General features: G+C 39.1%; 1 protein-coding gene across 1 annotated transcript in view; it reads left to right on the top strand.

Moving 5' to 3' along the window:
* The window catches only part of UHRF1BP1L (UHRF1 binding protein 1 like), an 83344-nt gene extending 77961 nt beyond the window's left edge, over positions 1-5383 (top strand). The window contains exons 20-21 of the mRNA XM_008064680.1: positions 3127-3320; positions 4827-5383. Of these exons, the coding sequence (XP_008062871.1) occupies positions 3127-3320; positions 4827-4946 (314 nt within the window). The 3' untranslated portion in view covers positions 4947-5383. The remainder of the gene's footprint in view (positions 1-3126; positions 3321-4826) is intronic.
* Positions 5384-21727: the final 16344 nt, after the last annotated feature.

Genomic DNA, 21727 nt, shown 5'->3' with positions numbered 1-21727 from the left:
CGCTGGAGGGGCTGGCCGCCCCGGCCTGGCTCGTGGGCTGCTGGGCCGCGACTCGGGGCGGCGCGTTCCAGTCGCTCGGTTTTGCTTTCGTTGCTTGTGCTTTGGATGTCCGGTCTAAGCATCCATTGCTGGATCTGGGGTCATGAAGATCTACCCTGGTCTTTTCTTTTGAGAGTTTTACAGATTTAGTTATTCGGCTTAGCTCCGCACCTCAGGTGTGTGTCCATTTTTGTGTTTGGTGTGTGGGTGAGGACCGTGGACACATTGGTTTATGTCTGGATTCTCAGTTCTCTTCCGTTTGTCTATATGTTTACCCTTACGCCATACCACACTGTTGATTACCAGCTTGCCTCAGAAATAAGTTTTGAATCAGAACATGTGAGTCCTCCAGCTTTGTTGTACTTTTTAAAGATTGTTTTGACTCTTTTGGGTCCCTTGCAATTCCATATGAATTTTAGAATCAGCTTGATGAAGAAGCCAGCTCAGATTCTGATAGGGGTTATTTTAAAGCGATAGATCAATTTGGGGAGGATTGTCATCTTAACAATATTAAGTGTTCTAGTCCCTGAACGTGGGAATTTTTTCCCAACTGTTTAGATCTTCTTTTATTTTTTCAGCAGTGTTTTGTAATTTTTGAGTATAAGTTTTGCATTTCTTTTGTTAAATTTGTTCTTAAGCCAGGCTCGGTGGCTCAGCCTGCAATCCCGTACTTTTGGAGGCTGAGGTGAGTGGATTGCCTGAGCCCGCGGGTTCGAGACCCGCCCGGGCAACTTGGCGAGACCTCATCTCTACAATAAATCAAAAAATTAGCTGGGTGTAGTAGCGCGCCTGTAGTTCTAGCTACTTGGAAGACTGAGGCGGAGGGATCGCCGGAGCCCAGCAGGTCAAGGCTGCGGTTGCCGGGAGCAGCCACTGCACTCCAGTCTGAGCGACAGAGTGAGACTCCATCTCAAAAAAAAATTATTCCTAAGTGTTTTATTATCTTTGAAGATATTTGAAATGGAGTTGTTTTCTTTTTTGGATTCTTTATTACAAATGTATAGAAATGCAGTTCATTTTTGTGTACTTATTTTGTATCCTGCAGCCTTGCTGAATGCGTTCATTAGTTCCAGTAGTTTTCTTTTCTTTTTTTTTTTGAGTCAGGTTCTCATTCTGTTGCCCATACTGCAGTGCAACGGCACAATCATGGCTCACTGCAGCCTCAACCTTCTGGGCGCCGGTGATCATTCCACCTCAACCTCCTGAGTAGCTGGGACCAAAGGCTTGCGCCACCATGCCTGGCTAGTTTTTTTTTACTTTTTATAAAGATAAGGTCACACTATATTGCCCAGACTGGTCTTGAATCCCCAGGCTCAAGCAGTCCTCTTGCCTTGGCCTCCTAAAGTGCTGGGATTACAGGCATGAACCATCGCACCTGGCCTAGTTCCAGTAGTTTTTCAGTTGATTCTGTTGTTTTTTCTATGGACATAATAATGTCAAATTTTATAGAGACAATTCTTCTTCTTCCTCTTCCTCCTCTTTCTCCTCCTCTACCTCCTCCCCCCTCCCTCCTTCTTCAGTAGGGACAGGGTCTCACTTTGTTGCCTAGACTGGTCTTGAACTTGGGCTCAAGCAGTCCTCCCCCCTCAGCCTTCCAAAGTGCTGGGATTACAGTCTGGCCACTCCTTCCTTTCCAATCTGAATACATTTTTCCCTCTAGCCCAATCACTGTGCTAGAACCTCTGGGCAATGTTGAATAGAAGCAATGGTAGCAGGCGGCCTTTTCTGGTTTTATTTTGTGGCAGAGGGAAAAAGCATCCAGCCTTTCACCATGAAGCCCATTATTAGCTATGGGGTGTTTGTACATGGTGCCCTGTTTTAGATTGAGGAAGTTATTCTAGTCCTAATTTGCTGAATGGTTTTATCATGAAAATACTGGATTTTGTCAAATGCCTCTTCTGCATCTATTGAGATGATGATATGGCTTTTTTTTTTTTCTTGGAGTCAGAGTCTCACTGTCACCCAGTCTGGAGTTCAGTGGCACAATCACAGCTCATCACAGCCTCTAACTCCTGGGCTTAAGAAATCCTCCTGCCTCAGCCTCCCAAGTAACTGGCACTGCAGACCTGTGCCACCACACCCAACTAATTTTTTAAAGTTTTTGTAAAGATGAGGTCTTGCTATGTTGCCTAAGCTCATCTGAAACTCCTGGGCTCAAGCAGTCCTCCTGCCTCAGCCTCCTAAAGCACTGGGATTATAGACATGAACCACCATGTCTGGCAACTCTTTCTTTTTAAAGTTTCTCTGTTGATATGATATATTACATTAGTTGATGTTGGATGATAAATCAGCCTTGTATTCCTGGGATAAATTCTACTTGACGCTTGACCATGGTATATAACTTTTTTTTTTTGAGTCGGAGTGTCACTCTTTGTCTCCCAGGCTGAGTGCAGTGGCACAATTACAGACACTGCAGCCTCAACCTGCTGGGCCCAGGCAATCCTTCCACCTCAGTCTTCCAAGTAGCTGGAACCACAGGCTCACACCATACCACGCCTGGCCAATTTTTTGATTTATTGTGGAGACGAGGTCTCGCCATGTCTCCCATCCCTGGTTTCAGGCAGTCCTCTTGCCTCCGCCTCCCAAAATACTGAGATTACAGGAATCAGCCTCAGTGCCCAGTGTCTGTAATTATTTTTGTATGTTTCTGGATTCAGTTTGCTAATATTTTGTTGATGATTATGTCCATATTCATCAGCATATTGATTTTCATTTTCTTGCTTTGAGGAGGGGTCTGATATGGTATTAGGGTAATATTGGCTTTGTAGAAAGAGTTTGGAAATGTTCCTTCTCTTCCATTTTTTTGAAGAGCTTATAATCATTTTTATTTCTGGAAAGCTGGTAATGTTTCTTCTTTTATTTCTGAATCTAGTATTTTTTTTTTCTTGGTCAGTCTAAAATTTTACCAATTTTGTTGAGCTTTTCAGAGAATGAGCTTTTGGCTTCATTGATTTTTATTTTTTGTTTTTTCTCTCATAACACTGTCTCATACTAATAGAGATATATTTTGAACTAGTTTTACACAATTGAATTTTTAAAGATTTATCAAGTATTTTGAAATTCTGAGCATCTTATTCATTTGACCAGATTCTCATATGCTTAACACTGAAAATGATTTGAAAGAAAATGTCAAAAGTGATTCAGTGCTGCTGACCAGCGGAAAGTATGATCTAAAGGAACAGTGCAGTGTCACTCAAGCCACACAGACAAGTCCAGAGTGTCCTTGGCCTTCTCAGTCAGCTAACTTTGCTGAGTGCTCCTCTGACTTCACTAGGGAACAGGTAATGGAAACCTGAATCATGTTCAGTTTCAGCAACTAAATAATTATTAAGATATTAATTGTTAATTAAGATACTAATTGTTAAGATATTGTTTACTTAAATAAAATGTCTCGTGTGCCTGTTGTTTTGCCCAGTGCTGTGCTAGATACTATGGTTATGGTGTTAAGCAAGATAAAACAAGATAAAGAAGTTTAACACCTCTCCTTCCTCTAGTGCAATCAGTGTTTTTGTGATTTTTCCTCTCAGGTTATTTTTTTTCCCATTTTTTAAGAACAGTATTCAAGTATCTATGCTATAGTATTTTACCTAACATTGTTTTAAAAATTTCTTTCACATTGCTGTATTTGCTTAGTATTTCTTTTTGACAGCTGAGTGATATGATGTAGATGTGCTATCATTTCAGAAACTTCCTCCTAACATTTGTTAACATTCAAGTTGTTTCTGATTTTTTTGCCACTATAAATAAACAAAATGTTCTGCAGAGTTTTAATTCTCTGTGATAGAACCACAGAATGAGTTAATTCACCTGTTCAACAAGGATTTATTGGCTGCAAGCTCTGAGCTAGGGATAGATAATTGAAGAGTATCCCGTTCCTATTTGCTAAAGAACTCGAGGTGTAATGGGACAAGAGTGTGCAGTTGGTGGTCACAACGTATTGTGTCAGGTGTTCCACCACAAATTGGGGGAAGTATCAGGAACCACTTCACTTGGTCTAGAAGGCAGGGACTAAGTTCTTAAGCTGGAACTAAAAGAAGCCCGAAAACTATAAATGCATATATTTTAAAGTATCTGTGTAAATGCAGACAGTCCTTAATTTTATCATGTCCTCATATTTAGGGAATGGCTCTCAGAGGATAAGATAATTGAACTAAGTGTTAAAGAGGGGAGAGGAGACCTCTTGGCCGTCTGGATGAAAATGCCTAATGGCATGTTCAGAATTTGAGCCTGAAACTCAGGAGAGGTTTGTGCTAGATCTGGCCATCTATGGTAGTTGGAGCCATGAGGGTAGATGAAATCATCCAGGAGAGTGACTCATGACCAGAGAAGAACAGCCATCATGGAATCTTAACAGAATATCAACATTTAAGAATTCTTTAAAGAGAAGAAAAGATGAAGGGGCACAGGTTGAAAAGGACAAATATGAAAGCTGTGGCATTAAAAGCCAAAAAGATGGGGGGGGGCAGAGGCTTAAGGAGGCAGGGGTGGGGCAGCAGTGTCTAGAGCCACAGAGCGCTCCAAGGAAATTAATAGGAAACAATTTGCTGTTAGACTTGGAAATTAGAAGTCAGGGATATGTATTGCTGAGTCTCGAGACTTAGGAACATTCTTAAGTGCTTGATATGTTTCCAAGTAGCTTCTCAGAGCAGTTTTCAGCTTAAGTGGGCTGTCACCAGCCTTGGGTATTTTTACTGCTCCAAGCGTCAACACCTTTTGATACTATGTAAATAGTCTATGTTGTCTGAAAATGATTGAATTTCTCTTATCTTCCCAATTGATGATTGCAGCTCTTGGAAGAGAATGAATCTCTTAAGCAGGAACTGGCTAAGGCTAAAATGGCTCTTGCCGAGGCCCACTTGGAAAAGGATGCTCTTCTTCATCATATCAAGAAGATGACAGTGGAATAGCAGGAGCGGCCGTCAGGACTCCGGTGACTTGTGGTGAACCAGTCAGGGAAAGCTCTCATGTTCCTGCGAAGACAGTAAAGGGAAATCAGTTGAGATGGTGTTAGGTACGGGCATTGCAATCCTCTGGTTGCTTTGTATTTGGGGGTTTAACCCTCTTTTAAACTGATGTGATCTAGGAAAATTGATACATACTGTAAAATAATTACGTGCCTAATGAAAAGATATCATTTCCTAATTTTGATATCTCATTATAGGCATTTTTTAAAAAGAAAAATGAAAACCCATGGTGTTCACACAGATTGCTGAATTGATTTCTCAATATTTGTTAATAATTTACTGTTATTTACAAAGATTCAAATGCTTTTAGGGTTAATGTAAAATAAAAAATAAAAAGAGGCTTATGTTTAAATGTTATTAAAATTATGTACTTAAATCTATATTATAAAAAAATCCAATCAAATTAATAAATTATATAATTGATATAATTAATGGGTTTGAAAATTCCAGTACATTAACACCCTACTGAATTTACAAAGAATCTTTAAAATGTGGAAAAAAAATTTTTTTAAATGATGAGTAAACTGTATAAATGGAAGGTATAATTTTCAAAAAAAGATGGTACAAATATAAAAATAAAAAGCACAAACTAAACAAAGCAAAATATTAGAGTATATGCCCAAATGATTTAAAAAGCATTACTTGTACATTCCTCTCAGCCTTTATTATTAGAAGTAAAAGAGTAATTTAAGAATCCTGCTAAATCTGGCAGCATTTATAACTATAAAACTTTTAATTAATACTATTTATATTATTTCTTTACCTTCATTTTTACTCTTCAAGAAGTTGAATGTTTTTGGAGAATTTTCTTTCTCACACATAAAACAATTTCATACCATTCTTGTAGTAGCATATTAGGTGAGTGCACACATGGAGTTTTTAATGCTAGTTTCGATTAAAACTCTGTGTGACACATACAGTCTTCTAAGTAAAAGTCATTGGAATTTTGAATTCTGTTTTCTAGGGATAAGGCTGAAATCAAGAAAGAATCTCAATCATGCATCATGAAATAAAAGTACATGGGTGTTAAGAAACAGAGACTTTTAAAGATTTAAAACATATTCTGATAGAATTAAACTAAGTGGTATCTATTTTAAAATTCACATTCTTAAACATTCAAGATAGAAAATGAAACACCTGGACTACTCTTTCTTTAAGATACTTGAAAAATGTAACCCACGTTGCGACACTTTATGGTGCTTTGCTTCTTTGGCATCACGTACACAGCCATCCTTATATCCGAGTGCTTGGGGAAAATACATATTTCATTCACATAGAGTATTGGAGTGATTTAGGCTTCCTTAAAAACAATACTGTCCTATTTTTTTCTATAACTTTCATTTTCATTGACATTACTTAAAAATGCAGGCACTTTTTTGGGTACTGAGGATATAGCCAAGAACAAATTAAATTGTTAATATTTTACTTCAGAATATTTAAAAAATCATGTTAATCTAAAACTATATAATAGTCTTAGATTAGATACAAAAGTCTTACAAAACATTTAAAATGTATAGTTTATGTCCCTAGAAGATAACATTTGATTTGTAGGTTTATGTCAGCAAGAAGCATTCTCTTTTATGGAATAGAAGGATGAATGGGACATTAACTTCTTCAGAGCTTACAGTGTTTCTCAGGATTGTCCTCTTCTATATAAATTGAAGTTTTTCTATGGTATATTATAATTGCTTAGTGTTACAGAAGATGAATGTTTTCTTTACTCCTTTTACATGTATTTGGCCTTCCCAAGAAAATCATGCAAACTGGAGTGATAACGGTAACCTGAGTATTCTATGTGCTTGGTTTGATTTTTTTGTTTATACAAAACACTATTTTTTATAGGGGTTTAGAGTTCAGAAAATACTTTCAAAAACATTCTTCATGTAACTCCCAGAACAGATTATAAGAGATGGGTATTATTCAAATATTAGAAGTTTAAAAATACGCCCTAAAGCTCAGAAGGGACAAATGACTTGACTAAAATCACAATTAGTAACCTGCCTTTTGACTTGAGGCCTAGTTATATGCTTTTATTTTAGCTTAGTCATTAATTCACAGATTTTTCCCAGGGCGAGGTTAAAAGGAGAATCACAGTCTTATCTATTTTTCTTTAAAAGATCACTGTAGTACTTTTTAATTCAAGCTACTTAAAAGATAGTAGGACAATTTTTGATTAAGTTAACCCCAGACTATCTAGCAGTGTGAGAAATACAGGAATAATCTGATAATAAACTTAACCGGGTTTTAAAAAGTACTATTAATCAGAAGTAAAGTTGTTATGTTCTGAAAGTTTTTTTAAAAATCTCTGGTAGAGAGATGTTAATGGTCGGAGTACAGAAATGGCAATTGTGCTTTGCTTTTATCTCTTTGTTTTTTTGTTTTTATATGTATTTTTAATTTGTTTTTTTTTTTATTTTACTTTTTTTACAAATGGGGTCTTGCTGTGTTGCCCAGGCTGGTCACCAAACTCCTGGCCTCAAGTGATCTTCCTGCCTCAGCCTCCCAAAGTGCTGTGTCATTGTGCCCAGCTGGTTGTGGTTTTTTTTTTTAATATTTTTAATTGAGAATTTAAAATGTTATGTATTTATGACGTACCACATGATGTTTTGTTACATGTATCCATTGTGGAATGGCTACATCAAGCTATCTAATGTGCATTACCTCATATACTTATTTATTTTTTGTGGAGAACACTTAAAATCTACTTTTCTAACGATTTCAAGTATACAATATATTGTTGTTAAATAGAGCTCTTGAACTTGTATCTACTAACTGAAATTTTGTGTTCTTTGACAAACATCTCCCCATATTCCCAACCTCCAGGCTCTGATAACTAACCACCATTTTGCTCTCTCTTCCTATGAATTTGTCTTTTTTTATTACGCTCCACATGTAAGTGAGATCATGCAGCATATGTCTTTCTTTGCTTGGCTTATTTTACTTGACATAGTGTTCTCTAAATTCATCCATGTAGTTGCACATGACAAGATTTATTTCTTTTTGAAGACTGTATAGTATACCATTGTGTGTATTTTCCACATTTTCTTTATCCATTAGTCCATTGGTGGACACTTAGGTTGATTCCATGTTTTGGTTGTCATGAATGGAGCTTCAGTGACATGGAATGCAGATCTCTCTTCAGCATACCGAGTTCATACCCTTTGGCATATACCCAGTGGTAGAACTGTCAGGTCATATGGTGGTTCTACTTTTAATTGTTTGAGGAACCTCCATAATTGCTGTACTAATTCACATCACCACCAACAGTGTACAAAGACTTTATTTTCTCTACATCCTCTCCAACACTTGTTATCTTTTGTCCTTTTTTACATTTAAAAAATTTTATTGTATTTATTATTCTTTAGGTTCAAGGGGTACTTGTGCAGGTTTGTTATGTGGGTATATTGCAGGATGGTGAGATTTGGGCTTCTGTATCTTTATCTTTTTGATAATAGCCATTCCGTCAGAGTTGAGGTGATATCTCATTAGGTTTGAATGTGTATTTCCCTGATCAGTTGTGTTGAGTGTTTTTCCACATACCTGTTGCATGTCTTTTGGAGAAATGCCTGTTCTAAAAACTGGGTTATTTATTTTGCTATTGAGTTGTTTGAGTTTCTTACATATTTTGGATATTAACCCCTTAGCAGATGTTTGGTTTGCAAATATATTCTTTCATTTCGTAGGCTGTTTCTCCACTGTGTTGTTTCCTTTGCCGTGCAGAAACTTTTTAGATTGATAAATTTTCTATTTTTGCTCTTGTTACCTGTGCTTTTACATTATATTCAAAATATCTTTCCCCAGAACACTGGCATGAAGCTTCCCCCTATTTTTATTTTTTTAGTTGAATTCTCATTCTGTCACCCAGGCTGGAGTACAGTGTCATGCTCATGGCCACTGCAGCCTCAACCTTTTGGTTTCAGGGGAACCTTTCGCCTCAACCTTCCAAGTAGTTGGAACTACAGGCATGTGCCATCATGCCTGGCTAATTTTTCTTGATTTATTGTAGAGATGAGGTCTTGCCAAGTTGCCCAGGCTGGTCTGAAACCTCTGAGCTGAGGCAGTCTTCTCACCTCAGCCTCCCAAAGTGCTGGGATTATAGGTGTGAGCCACCACACCTGCCCCCGCCCCTCATGTTTTCTTTATTATTTTTACAGCTTTAGGTCTTGTAAGTCTAATCCATTTGAGTTGACTTTTGTATATGGTGTGGAATGAGGGCCTAATTTCCTTCTGCTGCATGTGGATACCTAGTCTTCATAGCAACATTTTTTGAAGAGACTATCCTTTCTCATTGTGTATTCTTGGCTCTTTGTTGAAAATCAGTTGACTGTGAATGCACAGATTTATTTCTGAGCTCTCTGTTGTTTTCCACTGGTCTACGTGTCTGGTTTTAAGCCAGTACCATGCTATTTTGATTACAGCAGCTTTATAGATTTTCTGTGCTTTACTTTTTAATTTCATGTATGTCAAACACATTTTTTGAGTATCTTGAATGTTTTTTCTTTTCTCATCTTATCCTATAACTTGAAAATACCACCATATAATACTAATTGTGATGAAGCATTATTTTTAGTTAAGTCATGTAAGAATGGCTGTGTGTGATCACAGGCGAGTATTCGTAGGAAAAATTAACCAGAAACTCTCTTCTGGGTTTGTATTGTTGTTGCTCAATCCATGTCATTATGGAGTTATACTTCTTTAACAAGTTTGTATTAACCTGTAGTCTAACCAAGACATCTTATCTCAGTGAGTACCATCTCCATTCACCCTGGTTCTCAAACTGGTGACATAGGAATCATCCTCAGACACCTCCCTCTCCCCAAGACCTGCCATCTTACCTGGTAAATGTCTCTCGGATTTGTCTGCTTTTCTTTGCTCTCACCCTCCCTAGCCTGGACTGCCCTCGCCCTTTCTGCCTGCGTCACTGTGGTTGTCTCCCCACCGGTCTCTCGGTGACTCTGGCCCTCCTTGGATTTACCTCCCGTCCTGCAGGGGTAATTCTCTTTTTTGTCTAAAGTGCAGTTTTAGTCAAGGGAATGCACCTACCCCCATTCTCACCTCTAGCTTCATTTCAGTGGCTTTTCATTGTTCTTATGATGGAAAGAAAATATTTTATGTGATCCATGAGGTCACATATATTAGGGCCACTATCTGTAGGGTAATTCCAAGCATTAAAAGAGTTAATGTCTCTAAAGATTTAGGCAGTGGCTAGCACATCACCAAAATCATTCAGTAGTGGTGACATCATCGTTATTATTATTATTATTATTTATTTTTTAGAAAGCAGAATTTATTGAGAGGAGCTTTCCCACAGTGGGAGGGGACCCGCAGGGGTTACCCCAGAGGACCTATTATTACTAATTAGCCTCATTGTGTACCATATTTTATGTATTTTGTACCTTCATTGTTCTTTAAGTATCTGGAGTAAGAATTGTAGTGCTTCATTCACCACAGGACTTTGTTCATGCTGTTTCTTTGGCCTGGGATACCAGGCAGTGGGAGGCCCATTGCCTAGCTAATTCCCATTTGTCTTTCAGATCTCAGCTTATTCATCACTTCCTCAGGGAAACACTCCCTAATTTCTATCACAGAGTTAAGACCCCCTGTTACATTTCTCACGTGACCACGTACTGCTGCTTAGCACTTAGCACATTTGTAATTTTATATGTATTAGTTCGATTAATGTCAGAACCACTAGACTGTAAACTCCATGAGGACAGGAATTGTGTTTCTGTCTTCATCATTGTTCGACTTTGTATTCCTTATGCCTCATACAGTGCCTGGCACATAGTAGGTGCTCAATAAATTTACTGAAAGAATAAAATGAATGGATGAGGTATCAAGGATGTTTTCCAGGTATTGAATTCTTCCTCTCACTTGGTTTGAAGGGAGATGGAACACGGGCAAGAGGAGTAGTGTGTGGGAGTTATTAAAAGGGGACAAACTCCTTGAGTTCAAAGGGGAAAAAGGTAGGTGAGTGGGCGGGAATGTTCACCATCGTATGTTCTTCAGAATTTTGAATATCTGAGCTTATAGTTGATTTATCACAAAATGGAAAATGAGCACATCACGTCATGGTATTGCTGCAGTGCCAGAATGTCATCTGGCTTTGATGGTGACATATGGTGTTGTGACTGTCAAGATCTGCAGTCCTCTCAGCTAAACAGAATGAAAGCAAAAGACTGAAACCGTCTCTCTCTGGGAAATTGACTGATACTCACAATTAATTTCAGTTGTGCCTAATTATATAACATGTGAATGATCTCATTTTAGCTTGTACCTAGAAGTGCTGTGGAAAGTAAAGCTATGTTTCAATTTTTCTTTTCGAATATACAAAATACCAAAAGTTACAAATACACAGTACATAGAAACACTAAAGCACTAAGTGTTTTTAAGTTTCTAATTTCATTAAGTTATAATATTTTATGCATTTTTATTTTGGTTCCTGAGATAGTCCTTTTGAGGTGTAAAAATTAAGGTAGTGTGGCCACGTGCCGTGACTCACGCTTGTAATTGCAGTTTGTAATCCCAAGGAGGGAGGATTGTTTCAGACCGGAAGTTCGAGACTAGCCTGGCCAATGCAGTGAGATCTTGTTTCTACAAAAAAAAAAAAATTAAAAGACCAGCCATGTGCCTGTAGTTCCAGCTACTCACAAGGATTGCCCGAACCCAGGAAGTCAAAGTTGTAGTGAGCTATGATCATGCCACTGAGCTCCAGCCTGGACAACAGAATGAGACCCTGACTTAAAAAAAAAAAAAAAAAGAGGTACCATGAAACAAAAGTGTAAGCATGATGGTTTTTATAAACCATTCAATATATAATGAATTACTGTAAGTTGAGGGAAATTCATGTTAGTGTTAAAATACTGAAATTCAGCATATGTGTCACCAACATTACTGTACAGCCTTAGCATGTTTGGAAATTGGAGACTTTTTAAAAAGCATATTAAACTTGAAATTGAATGAATGTTTTCTTTATAAATCATGTGCAATAAATTTTTGGTCCCAGAGAAAGCATGTCACTTAATCAGCAAGAAGAGTAGTAATAATTCTGAAACCATTTAGACAAATTCGTTTTCTGTTTTATTTACTTATTTATTTTGTGAGTTGGAGTCTCACTCTGTCGCCCAGACTGGAGTGCAGTGGCCGCTTCCGGCCACCACAGCTTCAACCTGCTGGGCTCCGTCGATCCTTCCGCCTCAGCCTTCCAAGTAGCTGGAACTACAGGCACGCGCTACCACACCTGGCTAATTTTTTGATTTATTGTAGAGATGAGGTCTCGCCAAGTTGCCCAGGCGAGTCACGACAAATTAGTTTGCACTTCAGTGTGCTGTGTGTCAGCAATCAAGAATCAACTTGTTCTTTACCAATTACACTAGATTCTTTGGTGAGATTTCTTGTTTTCTTGACTATTATCCTTAGACATTGGGCATTGTGGAGGCTGGGAGAACACACAGAGGTGGTCAGCCCTTTCTGCAGCCATCCTGCAGATGCATGGGGACTGATGGGATGCAAAAGAGCTCAGATACTAACTCACAAACGTGACTGAAAACAAGGGAGAATTAAAAAACAAATAGACACACAAATAAAGGTTGTTTTGTTGGAGTCTTACTGTGTTGCCCAGGGTGGAGGGCAGTGGCAGGATCACAGTTCACCGAAGCCTCGACCTCCTGGGCTCAGGCGATCCTTCTACCTCAGCCTCCTGAGTAACTGGGACTACAGGCACAAGTCACCACACCTGGCTAATTTTTTTTATGTTTTATAGAGATGAGTTCTCACTATGTTGCCCAGGCTGGTCTTGAACTCCTGGCCTCAACTGATCAGACTCCTAAAGTGCTAGGATTACAGGCATGAACCACCACACTTGGCAATGAAGAAATGCTTAACTAAGAAAAGGAGAGATCAGAAGAATCCCCGAAGGATATTGGTAAAAGTTTTAGGGATATGATGAGAGTCCATCCTTCAAAATATTTACAATTACTCCAACTAAAATAGACAGTATAATCAGAGCAGGAGCTTTTAAAAATAACCATATTGGAACAACTCAAGTGTAAGGAAATACGTTGAACAAAATTCCAGTAATTAAGCACTTGAGAAGATCTATAATAAAGTATTCACTTGGTGTGTGTATAATTTGAATTAAAACCTTACAAAATTGGCATATACAGGAATCCTTCAATTAAACGTGAGGAAAAAAGCACTTGCAGATCAGTTCATCAGTAAATGATAGACTCGTAGAGGATCTATCTACTGCAATCCCGTGATTCCAATTTTGACAAGAAAAGTGAGTCTGGACCTTCATTGCTATTGGAGACTTTCTATCATATCAATAATGTTGGGCAGTTTAGCATTTGTTTGAATTCATTATATTTGTTTTATAATTCTTACTATCATAATCAGCATAGCTGTGATCATCATATTTGGTTCTTTTTAAGCATTTATTTTTACTTTGTTCTTTGCAGTTGAACAAGAGATTTTTTCCGAACAAAACATGAAAATTATGCAGGCAAAAGTTTTGAAGAGGCCTATAGAATGAAGCAACTTTTTAGTATCCAGTTTATAGAAATTTCTGGAATATGATACATTCCCATATTATATCATCAATATAAAAGCATACCAAGGCCAAGTATATATTTAAAATATTATATTTTCCCTGCAGTAACAGATATTTGAGAATTAGCATACACATATTTGAGAATTACTGTAGTCATATGTCAGAACTATGTATCATAATGGAATGATACTCTGTCGATCTTATGGGGGCCCAGTTGACACTTGGCAATTTTTACATGTGTCTTCATCTTTTTTTGGAATCAGAATCTCAATCTGTTACCTAAACTGGAGTGCAGTGGCACTCTCACAGCTACCACAGCCTCCACCTGCTGGGCTCAGGCAATCCTTCCTTATGGTTCTCAGCCTTCCAAGTTTCTGGGATTATAGGTGCATGTCACCGCACTTGGCTGTTTTTGTTTGTTTTGTTTTGTTTTAATTGCAGAGATGAGGTCTCACCAAGTTGACCAGGCTGGTCTCGAACCCCTGGGCTCAGGCAGTCCTCTTAACTCCGCCTCCCACAGTGCAAGGATTATAGGCATGAGCCACCGTGCCCAGCATATGTATCATTAGTGATTCCTTTCCCCCACTTTTTTTTTCTTTGTCTTTAGGAAGCATTCAGTTTCTTGTTCATATTTTCTTTCTTTTTTTTGCTGAGTAGTCTTCAATTTTGTTTTTGCTTTGATCCTCTTTTGGGGTAGTTTCATGAGTGTGTCCAGAGGCTATTATGATGCAAGCAATTTTATGGGTCGGAGCATGGATGATACAAAAACACGACACTAGTGATTTTATGTTCACAGTCATCCCCCGATATCCACAGGGACTTGTCCAGTACTCCTGCATAGGAAAGGCCAAGCACACCAAACTCCAGGAGTTGGCCCTTCATGCCGCTGGATTTCTTATCTAGTGAATGCTCTGTTTTTTATCCGTGTTTGCTTGCAAAACCTATGGATGTGGAGGGCTGATTTTGCACTTACTGAAAAAAATTTGCTTCTAAGTGGATGTGTGCAGTGTAAGCCCATGTTGTCCGAGGGTAACTGTCCTTTTCCAGGACACATCACCAAGTCGAGGAATAGTATCATAGCATCTTAAGAGCTGGCAGAAAACAGATTCTCTAGCTCAGGCTCGTGCCAGAGCGAATCCAGAATGTTCCCAATGGGGACTTAGCAAAGGACAGCTGAGGTTCTGAACGGTGAGAAAACACATACTCCATACACCTTTCTCTCTTAAGTCATTCTGATTGTCTATTTCATGTAGACACAAGGTCTTGTTACGTGCCCAGGCAGGTCTCGAACTCCTGGGTTCAAGCAATCCTCCCGCCTTGCGCTCCCAAAATGATGTGTTTACAGGCATGAATCACTGCACCTGGCCTGTTTTTATTTTTTATTTTTCTTGAGTCAGAGTCTCATTCTGCCATCCAGGCTGGAGTGCGGTGGCACCCTCACGGCTCACCACTGCCTTGATCTCCTAGGCTCAGGTGATCCTTCCGTTAGCCTCCCAAGTAGCTGGAACTACAGGCTAGCACCACCACACCCAACTAAATTATTATTATTATTTTGGTAGAGGTGAGGTCTCACTTTGTTGCCCAGGTTGATCTTGAACTCCTGGACTCAAGCATTCCTCCCACCTTGGCCTCCCAAAGTGCTGGGATTATAGGTGTGAGCCACCATGCCTGGCTGCCAAGTCTTTTTTCTAGGTTTTACATCCCTAATCCTTCATTCCTCAAAAGACATGGTTCCCAAAGCCTCTACCATGACATTCCATCTAGGTGTACCCGTTTGCCAAAGTTCCTCTTAAATATGATCACTTGCATAAGTTAGCATGCTTCTGTCTACAAGTAAAGGAAAAGCCAACTGAAAGTATTATAGAGTCTACGGTAATGTACAGTCATGTCCTAGTACTTAACATCTACTCACCACTGATTCACTGTTACTCTAAAAGCAGGAGATGTCACGCTTATGGTTGCAAGCAGCTCCTAGAAAAGCCTATTTGAACAGCCACATCCAAAGGCAGAAGGAAGCATTTTTCCTCATGCATTTCCTTTTTAATAAAACTCCTTCCCAGTAATCCCTAAGTAGACTTCCCTTCACATCTCGCTGAAGTTTAAAGCATCACACTTCTGCTTGAACTATCATTGGTTAAGATGAGTCACCCTCAGTACTGGGGTACTGATTCTTTCCTGAGTACATGGCCACACAGAGGAGAGGACCCATTCAAACTGGGGCTCTGCCTACCAGAAGGCAGGGAAAGGGATAGATTTGAGTAGGGAATCAACAGCCTGCCAGTGACCAACTGAAACAGTCCTGCTGTATAACGACATTTTGGTCAAAAACAGACCCAATAATGCAGTTGAAAACCTCACCTACTGACATCCTAGCTATGATGACATCATAGCACAGCTCATAATGACCGAATGACATTCTAACTGTAGTAAAACACATCGTAGCACAGCTCCTGACCTAATGACATCCTAGCCGTAGTAACATCATAGCACAACTCCTAGCCATAGTGGCATGATAGCACAACTCCTAATGACCTAATGACGTCCTAGCCATGGTGGCATCATAGCACAGTCCTAATGACATCTAAGCCATAGTGACATCAGAGCGCAGCTCCTAATGACATCCTAGCCAAGGTGACATCATAGCACAACTCCTAATGACCGAATGATGTCCTAGCCATGGTGACACCGTAGCATAGCTCCTAATGCCATCTAAGCCATAGTGACATCAGAGCACACAGCTCCTAATGACCTAATGACATCCTAGCCGTAGTAACGTTATAACACAGCTCATTACTTAGGGCGATTCTGATGTAAACACACCTGCTGCCCTGCCAGTTATATGAAAGTATAGCACATGCAGTTAAGTGTGGGGCATGGCACTTGATAATACAGGACTGTGCTACTGGTTTATGCCTTTACTAATAAATATCATTTATTTACTAAATGTCATTTATTGTTATTTTGGAGTGTACTTCTACTTACTAAAAAAAAGAAAGGTGACTTTAAAACAGCCTCAGGCATCTCCTTCAGGGTATTCCAGAAGGGGCTGTTATCCTAGCAGATGACAGCTCCACGCGTGCTGTTGCCTCTGAAGACCTTCTGGGGGCAGATGTGGAGGCAGAATGAGATTCATGATAGATGATAAATATAGTCCATTTTTAAAAAGGGAATGAATAACAAAAGGAAAGTCTTGCTTAAAGAAAAAAGTGGAAGAGCAACCTTAAAAGTAAATTATACAAAAAGAATCAATTATACATCAGAAAGAATGGTGACTAAGTAAAAATTTGAAACATTTTTTTTAAATATCAAAAGTTTTTCCATAAAAATGCACCTCTAGTTTTATAAGGCACAGTGGTGAGTATAAAGTATGGTGCTCTATCTACAGTAGATGTTTTCTTTATATATTTGTGTGTGTGTGTATTTTTAAAGATGTGGGGTACAATTCGAGATTAGGTATATACAAGTGGACATCATACAGGTAAAGTTTGGGCCTCCCTTTGGTCCCCACTTTGCCTGGTCTGAGATCAGGTACCCTTATCGATGTTGTGTCCCACCCCACCCCAGGAGTCTCCCACTGTTGTCAATCCCTTTCTTATAGTATTATGGTAAATATTCAGAGTCCGCTTTTGAGTGAGAACATATGGTGCTCTGTTCTTTGATTCTGTGGTAGATCACTGAGTAGGATTGACTCTAAATCCATCCAAATTGCTGTGAAGTCCATATGTTTGTCCTTTTTTCTGGCTGTGTAATATTCCATCATGTATATGTACTGCATTTTTTTTTTTATCCAGTCTAGTTTCAATGGACAGCACGGTTGGTTTTTGCTATTGTTAATAGTGCTGCAATAAACATGCGTGAGCAGGTATCTTTTTTGTAGAATGGTTTGAGTTTTAACAAAAATATTTAAGAAAAATAAAAATTTCACAAAAATACCTTATAGTGAAAGGAAATAACTTTTTTGTACTGTTGCACAGTATTTGTTCTAATCTAAGTATTATCACAAGGATCAAAATGTTAAAAAGACTTTAAGACTTTATAAAGAAAAAGAAAAAAAGTTACAGAAGCTAGGGTTAGTTTATTCTTGAAGAAAGAAAATATTATATAGATCCACTGTAGCCTGAGCACACAGTGTTTATAGAGTCCACAACTGTGCACGGTCCTGCCCTGGGCTTCACACTCACACCCACTCACTGACTCACCCAAAGCAACCCCAGTCCGGCCAGCTCCCTTCCTGGTGGTGAGCGCCCTCGACGGGTGGACTGTTTTTAATCTTTTATATTGTATTTTCATTCTATCTTTGATATGCTTAGATACACAAATTCCCGTTGTGTTTTAGTTGCCCCCAGTACTCAGAGTAGTTGCGCGCTGTCCAGGAGTGTGGCCTAGGAGTGTTAGGCCATACCGCATAGCCACGGTGTGCAGTGGGCCACACCATCTAGGTGTGTGGAAGGCCGCTCTGTGATGTCCACACGCCGAAATCACCTAGCGATGTACTTCTCAGAATGTGCCCTGTGGTTAAGCAACACATGATTATACTTATCCCAGTGCTCTGACCGAAGAGGAATATAATGGGCTGTGGCAAACGTGTTCAGAAATGATCACACGGCAGGCAGTGGGCCTGGTGTGGGAATACCAGCTACCTATCCCTGCTCATGTGACTTCATGCAGTGGGGGAGACAAATAGGCAATTCTGACATGATGCACTCAACGCCGCAAGAAGGCAAGGAGGTACATCTCAGGCTTGGGAAATCAAGGGAGGCTTTTCAGAAGAGGCGACATCTAAGCTCAAGTCTGGCAGGAAGTGGGAAGTAACCGCAGGAGGAAGTAGGCAAAGACGGTTGGAGACAGGAGTGTATGTTGGAGAATGATTGATCCAGGAGAACTATGATGGATTACTGTCCGATGTTGTTTCTTCTGATCTAGGAGTGTGTTTCCTTGGGTTTTTCGTGCTTTTTCCTCCCATGTATAATGTGTGCTGGTTTATAATCATCAGGATTTTTTTATTCAAGCCCATTCCTGCCGAGTTAGGTCTCTTTTATCCTGATTATTTGTGGTTGTTTTTTCTTCACCTTAATATAAATTCTTCTGTTTACTTCGTTGTGTTTAGCTTCAATATTTATTAGGCCAGTAGTCAGCAATTTTTTTTTTCTTTAAAGGGCCTAATTAAGTATTTTGTGAACCATGCGGTCTCTGTTGCAGCTACTTGACTCTGTCATCATACTGTGAAGTCAACCACAGACAATATGTAAATGAATGCACACGGTGATCTCCAACCTAGACCTCAGCTGCTTGTATTATCCCAGACGTGGGTTAGCCTAACCTCGGCTCCCAGAGAGTGGGGTCCCTCTTTTCCCAGCCCTTCTCCACTTGGACATCCTGACTGGGAAAGAGGTGACACAATGTGAATCTGTAATTAAATGATTTCATTAACCATTTTGACTCAGAGTCTGCAGACGCAGCTACACTCCAAATACCTACTCACCCCTTGGTTACCACTCTTAATTCCACCCAGGTTCCCAAGCAGGCCTTCTTGGATGGCCATGCCACTTCTTCCTTTGATGATCATATTGTTATATAACAAGGAGTGGTTTGTTGCCCTTGACAACACTACTTGTCCCTTTCCAGAACTTCCTTGGCAAAAACCCTAATAATTTTTTCTTCCTGGGTATATGTATTATGTCTTGATGACAAAAACTGTGAGTGCTGGGTATTGCTTTCCTCTTATAGACCACATTGGTGGCATTTGTTGTTAAACTGACTGTCTACACTTCACCCTCTGTATTATGTTCTATTGCTGCTATAAGAAATTACTACAACTTTAATATTTCATAGTTCAAGTTAGAAGCCCTGGTACAGCGTGGCCAGCTGGGTCCATTTTTTTCATCACACAAACCTGAAATCCAGGTGTCGGCAGGGCTGCATTCCTTCTGGAGGCTTTGGGATGGATCTGCTTCCAAGCACGTTGCGGTTGTTGACCAAAATTTGTTTCTTGCGGTTGTCGGACAGAGGTTCCATTTCCATCCTGGCTGAAGTTCTCACCAGGGAGGGGAATTCCTCCCACGCACCACATTTCTTAGGTCTCCACCGGCTTTCTCCATCCTCAAAGTCAGTAACAGCCAGTCAAGCCCGCCTCACACTTCAAACCCTTCCATTCTGTCCCAACTTGCCTGCTGCTACCTGGAGAACGTCCTCTGCTCTAAGGGCTCTGATGACTACATCTGGCCCACTTGGAGAAGCCGGGAAAATCTCCCCACCTGGGATCTGTAGCCTTCATTGTGCCTGCAGGGTCTCTTTTCTCCAGCTGACAGAACATACACAGGTTCTGGGGGCAGGTAAACATCTCTGGGAGTCATTGTTGTGTCTAACACAACCTCCTGGGACTTTAGTTCTCTTTTTGGTTCAGGCTGTCGTTTAGCACAACAACTTGGGTTGTCCACATAGTTCCAAAATGTATTTTATGAGTATTTTTTGTTAATGTTATTTCTCATTGTTTTATTTGCTAATTACACAAATTGCTTGGTGTTTACCTTTATGTAATCATGGAATACTTTTTATCCTTAATATATAATGGACATTTCCCCATGTGATTATGAGTTTTTTGTAAAATATAATTTTAATGATCACATATTTCATTGAGTAGATAGATATACCAAACTGTATTTATCAGTTGCTCTATTATCCATTATTTGGGTTTTTCCCAATGTTTCTCAATTGTCAATCACTGTAATGAACATCTTTGTGCCAAAAGATTGTCTACACATTGGGTTAATGTCTTGGGGTAGATTCCCAAAAATAGAATACATCAAAAGATATTAGTTTCCTGAGGCAGAAATTGCTTTCCCGAGAGTTGGCAACATTTATAATCTCAGTAATGATGTCATCATTACTAACTAAGCAAACATTTTTTTGTAAAATTGATAGGTAACTATATTTTGCTCTTTTATTTTTCATAATTGCTAGGGAGGATAAAGATTATATTTAATGAAGTATGGTATATTTTGTGAATTCTTTGGTTTTGTTCTTTGCCCATTTATGTATTGGGACCTCAGCATTTTACCTCTCAATTGTATGAGCTCTTTATATATACAGGGGCATAGCTACTAGCTATATCACATTTACTAAAAATATGACCCTTGCATTTCACTCCATACACATTGAATGCTTCTAAATTTCATTGGAGAAAAAGAGCCAAAGGAAAACCTGTCAAATAATCTTGGATTGAAGTATTTTTTATTATTCTCTAACTTTCTCATCTCCTTTCATTTCAATTATATTTTTTAGGTGAAATTGTTTTAATTATAAAAAATAAAATCTTGTAGAAAACTTGAAAATTACCGTGCTAGTTGTTTCCAGATATTCTTTCTCCCCATCTTCCCTAATAATAGAATACCCTGTTTTTATCTGGTTGCTTGGGAAAAAATATGCATAATATCTCAGTACTCTTTTGCAGCTAAGGATGACCATATGACCAAAGCAAAAAGTGATGTGCTACTTCTGGGAAGTTTCCTTAAAGGGTGAGGCCTGTCTTTATTTATTACTTCTTTTTTCCTACCAGTTAGAAGAACACAGATACATTCCCTCCCTCCTGAGTGACAGGAGGAAACTCCGATGTGGTGCCCTGAAAACCAAGTGAAGAAATTGTTTCAGGAGGGGATGATATGCGATTTAAATGATACTAAAAGGTCAAAATGAGGAGGAAAGGGAATTGACAATTAGATTTAACAATTTGAACATGGTTGATGACCTTGAAGACAGCAATTTCAATGGAGTTGTGGGGGCAAGACTTGTTTGACATGGGGCTTAAGAGAGAACAAAAGGCAAGAAATTGGAGAAAATGAGAGGAGGCAGCGCTTTCAAGGCGTTTTACATTAAAAGGTGTGCTACCCATATATTTGCAATCCAAACTGAAACATATTTGAAAAGGGCACCATTAATAATTAAGCCATGATTTAATTAATTAGTAATCAAGCATCCATTGGAACTGTCATGACAAACAGGAATCAATGTCCTTTTGTGAAGGAAAAGAGAGAGGGCTATGACTGGAAGGGAAGTGGGATCAAATGAGTGTTGATTTGTTGGTTTTTTTGTTTTGTTTTCCTAAGTAAGATAGAAATAATAGCTCATGAGAATGGCCTGCCTGGTAAAATGGGGAAATGTTATAATGGAGGAGAAA

The sequence above is a fragment of the Carlito syrichta genome, unplaced genomic scaffold (assembly GCF_000164805.1).
Source record: "Carlito syrichta isolate Samal-C Ts95f unplaced genomic scaffold, Tarsius_syrichta-2.0.1 Scaffold307930, whole genome shotgun sequence".
NCBI lineage: Eukaryota > Metazoa > Chordata > Mammalia > Primates > Tarsiidae > Carlito > Carlito syrichta.
This window is presented reverse-complemented; position numbering and strand designations above follow the sequence as displayed.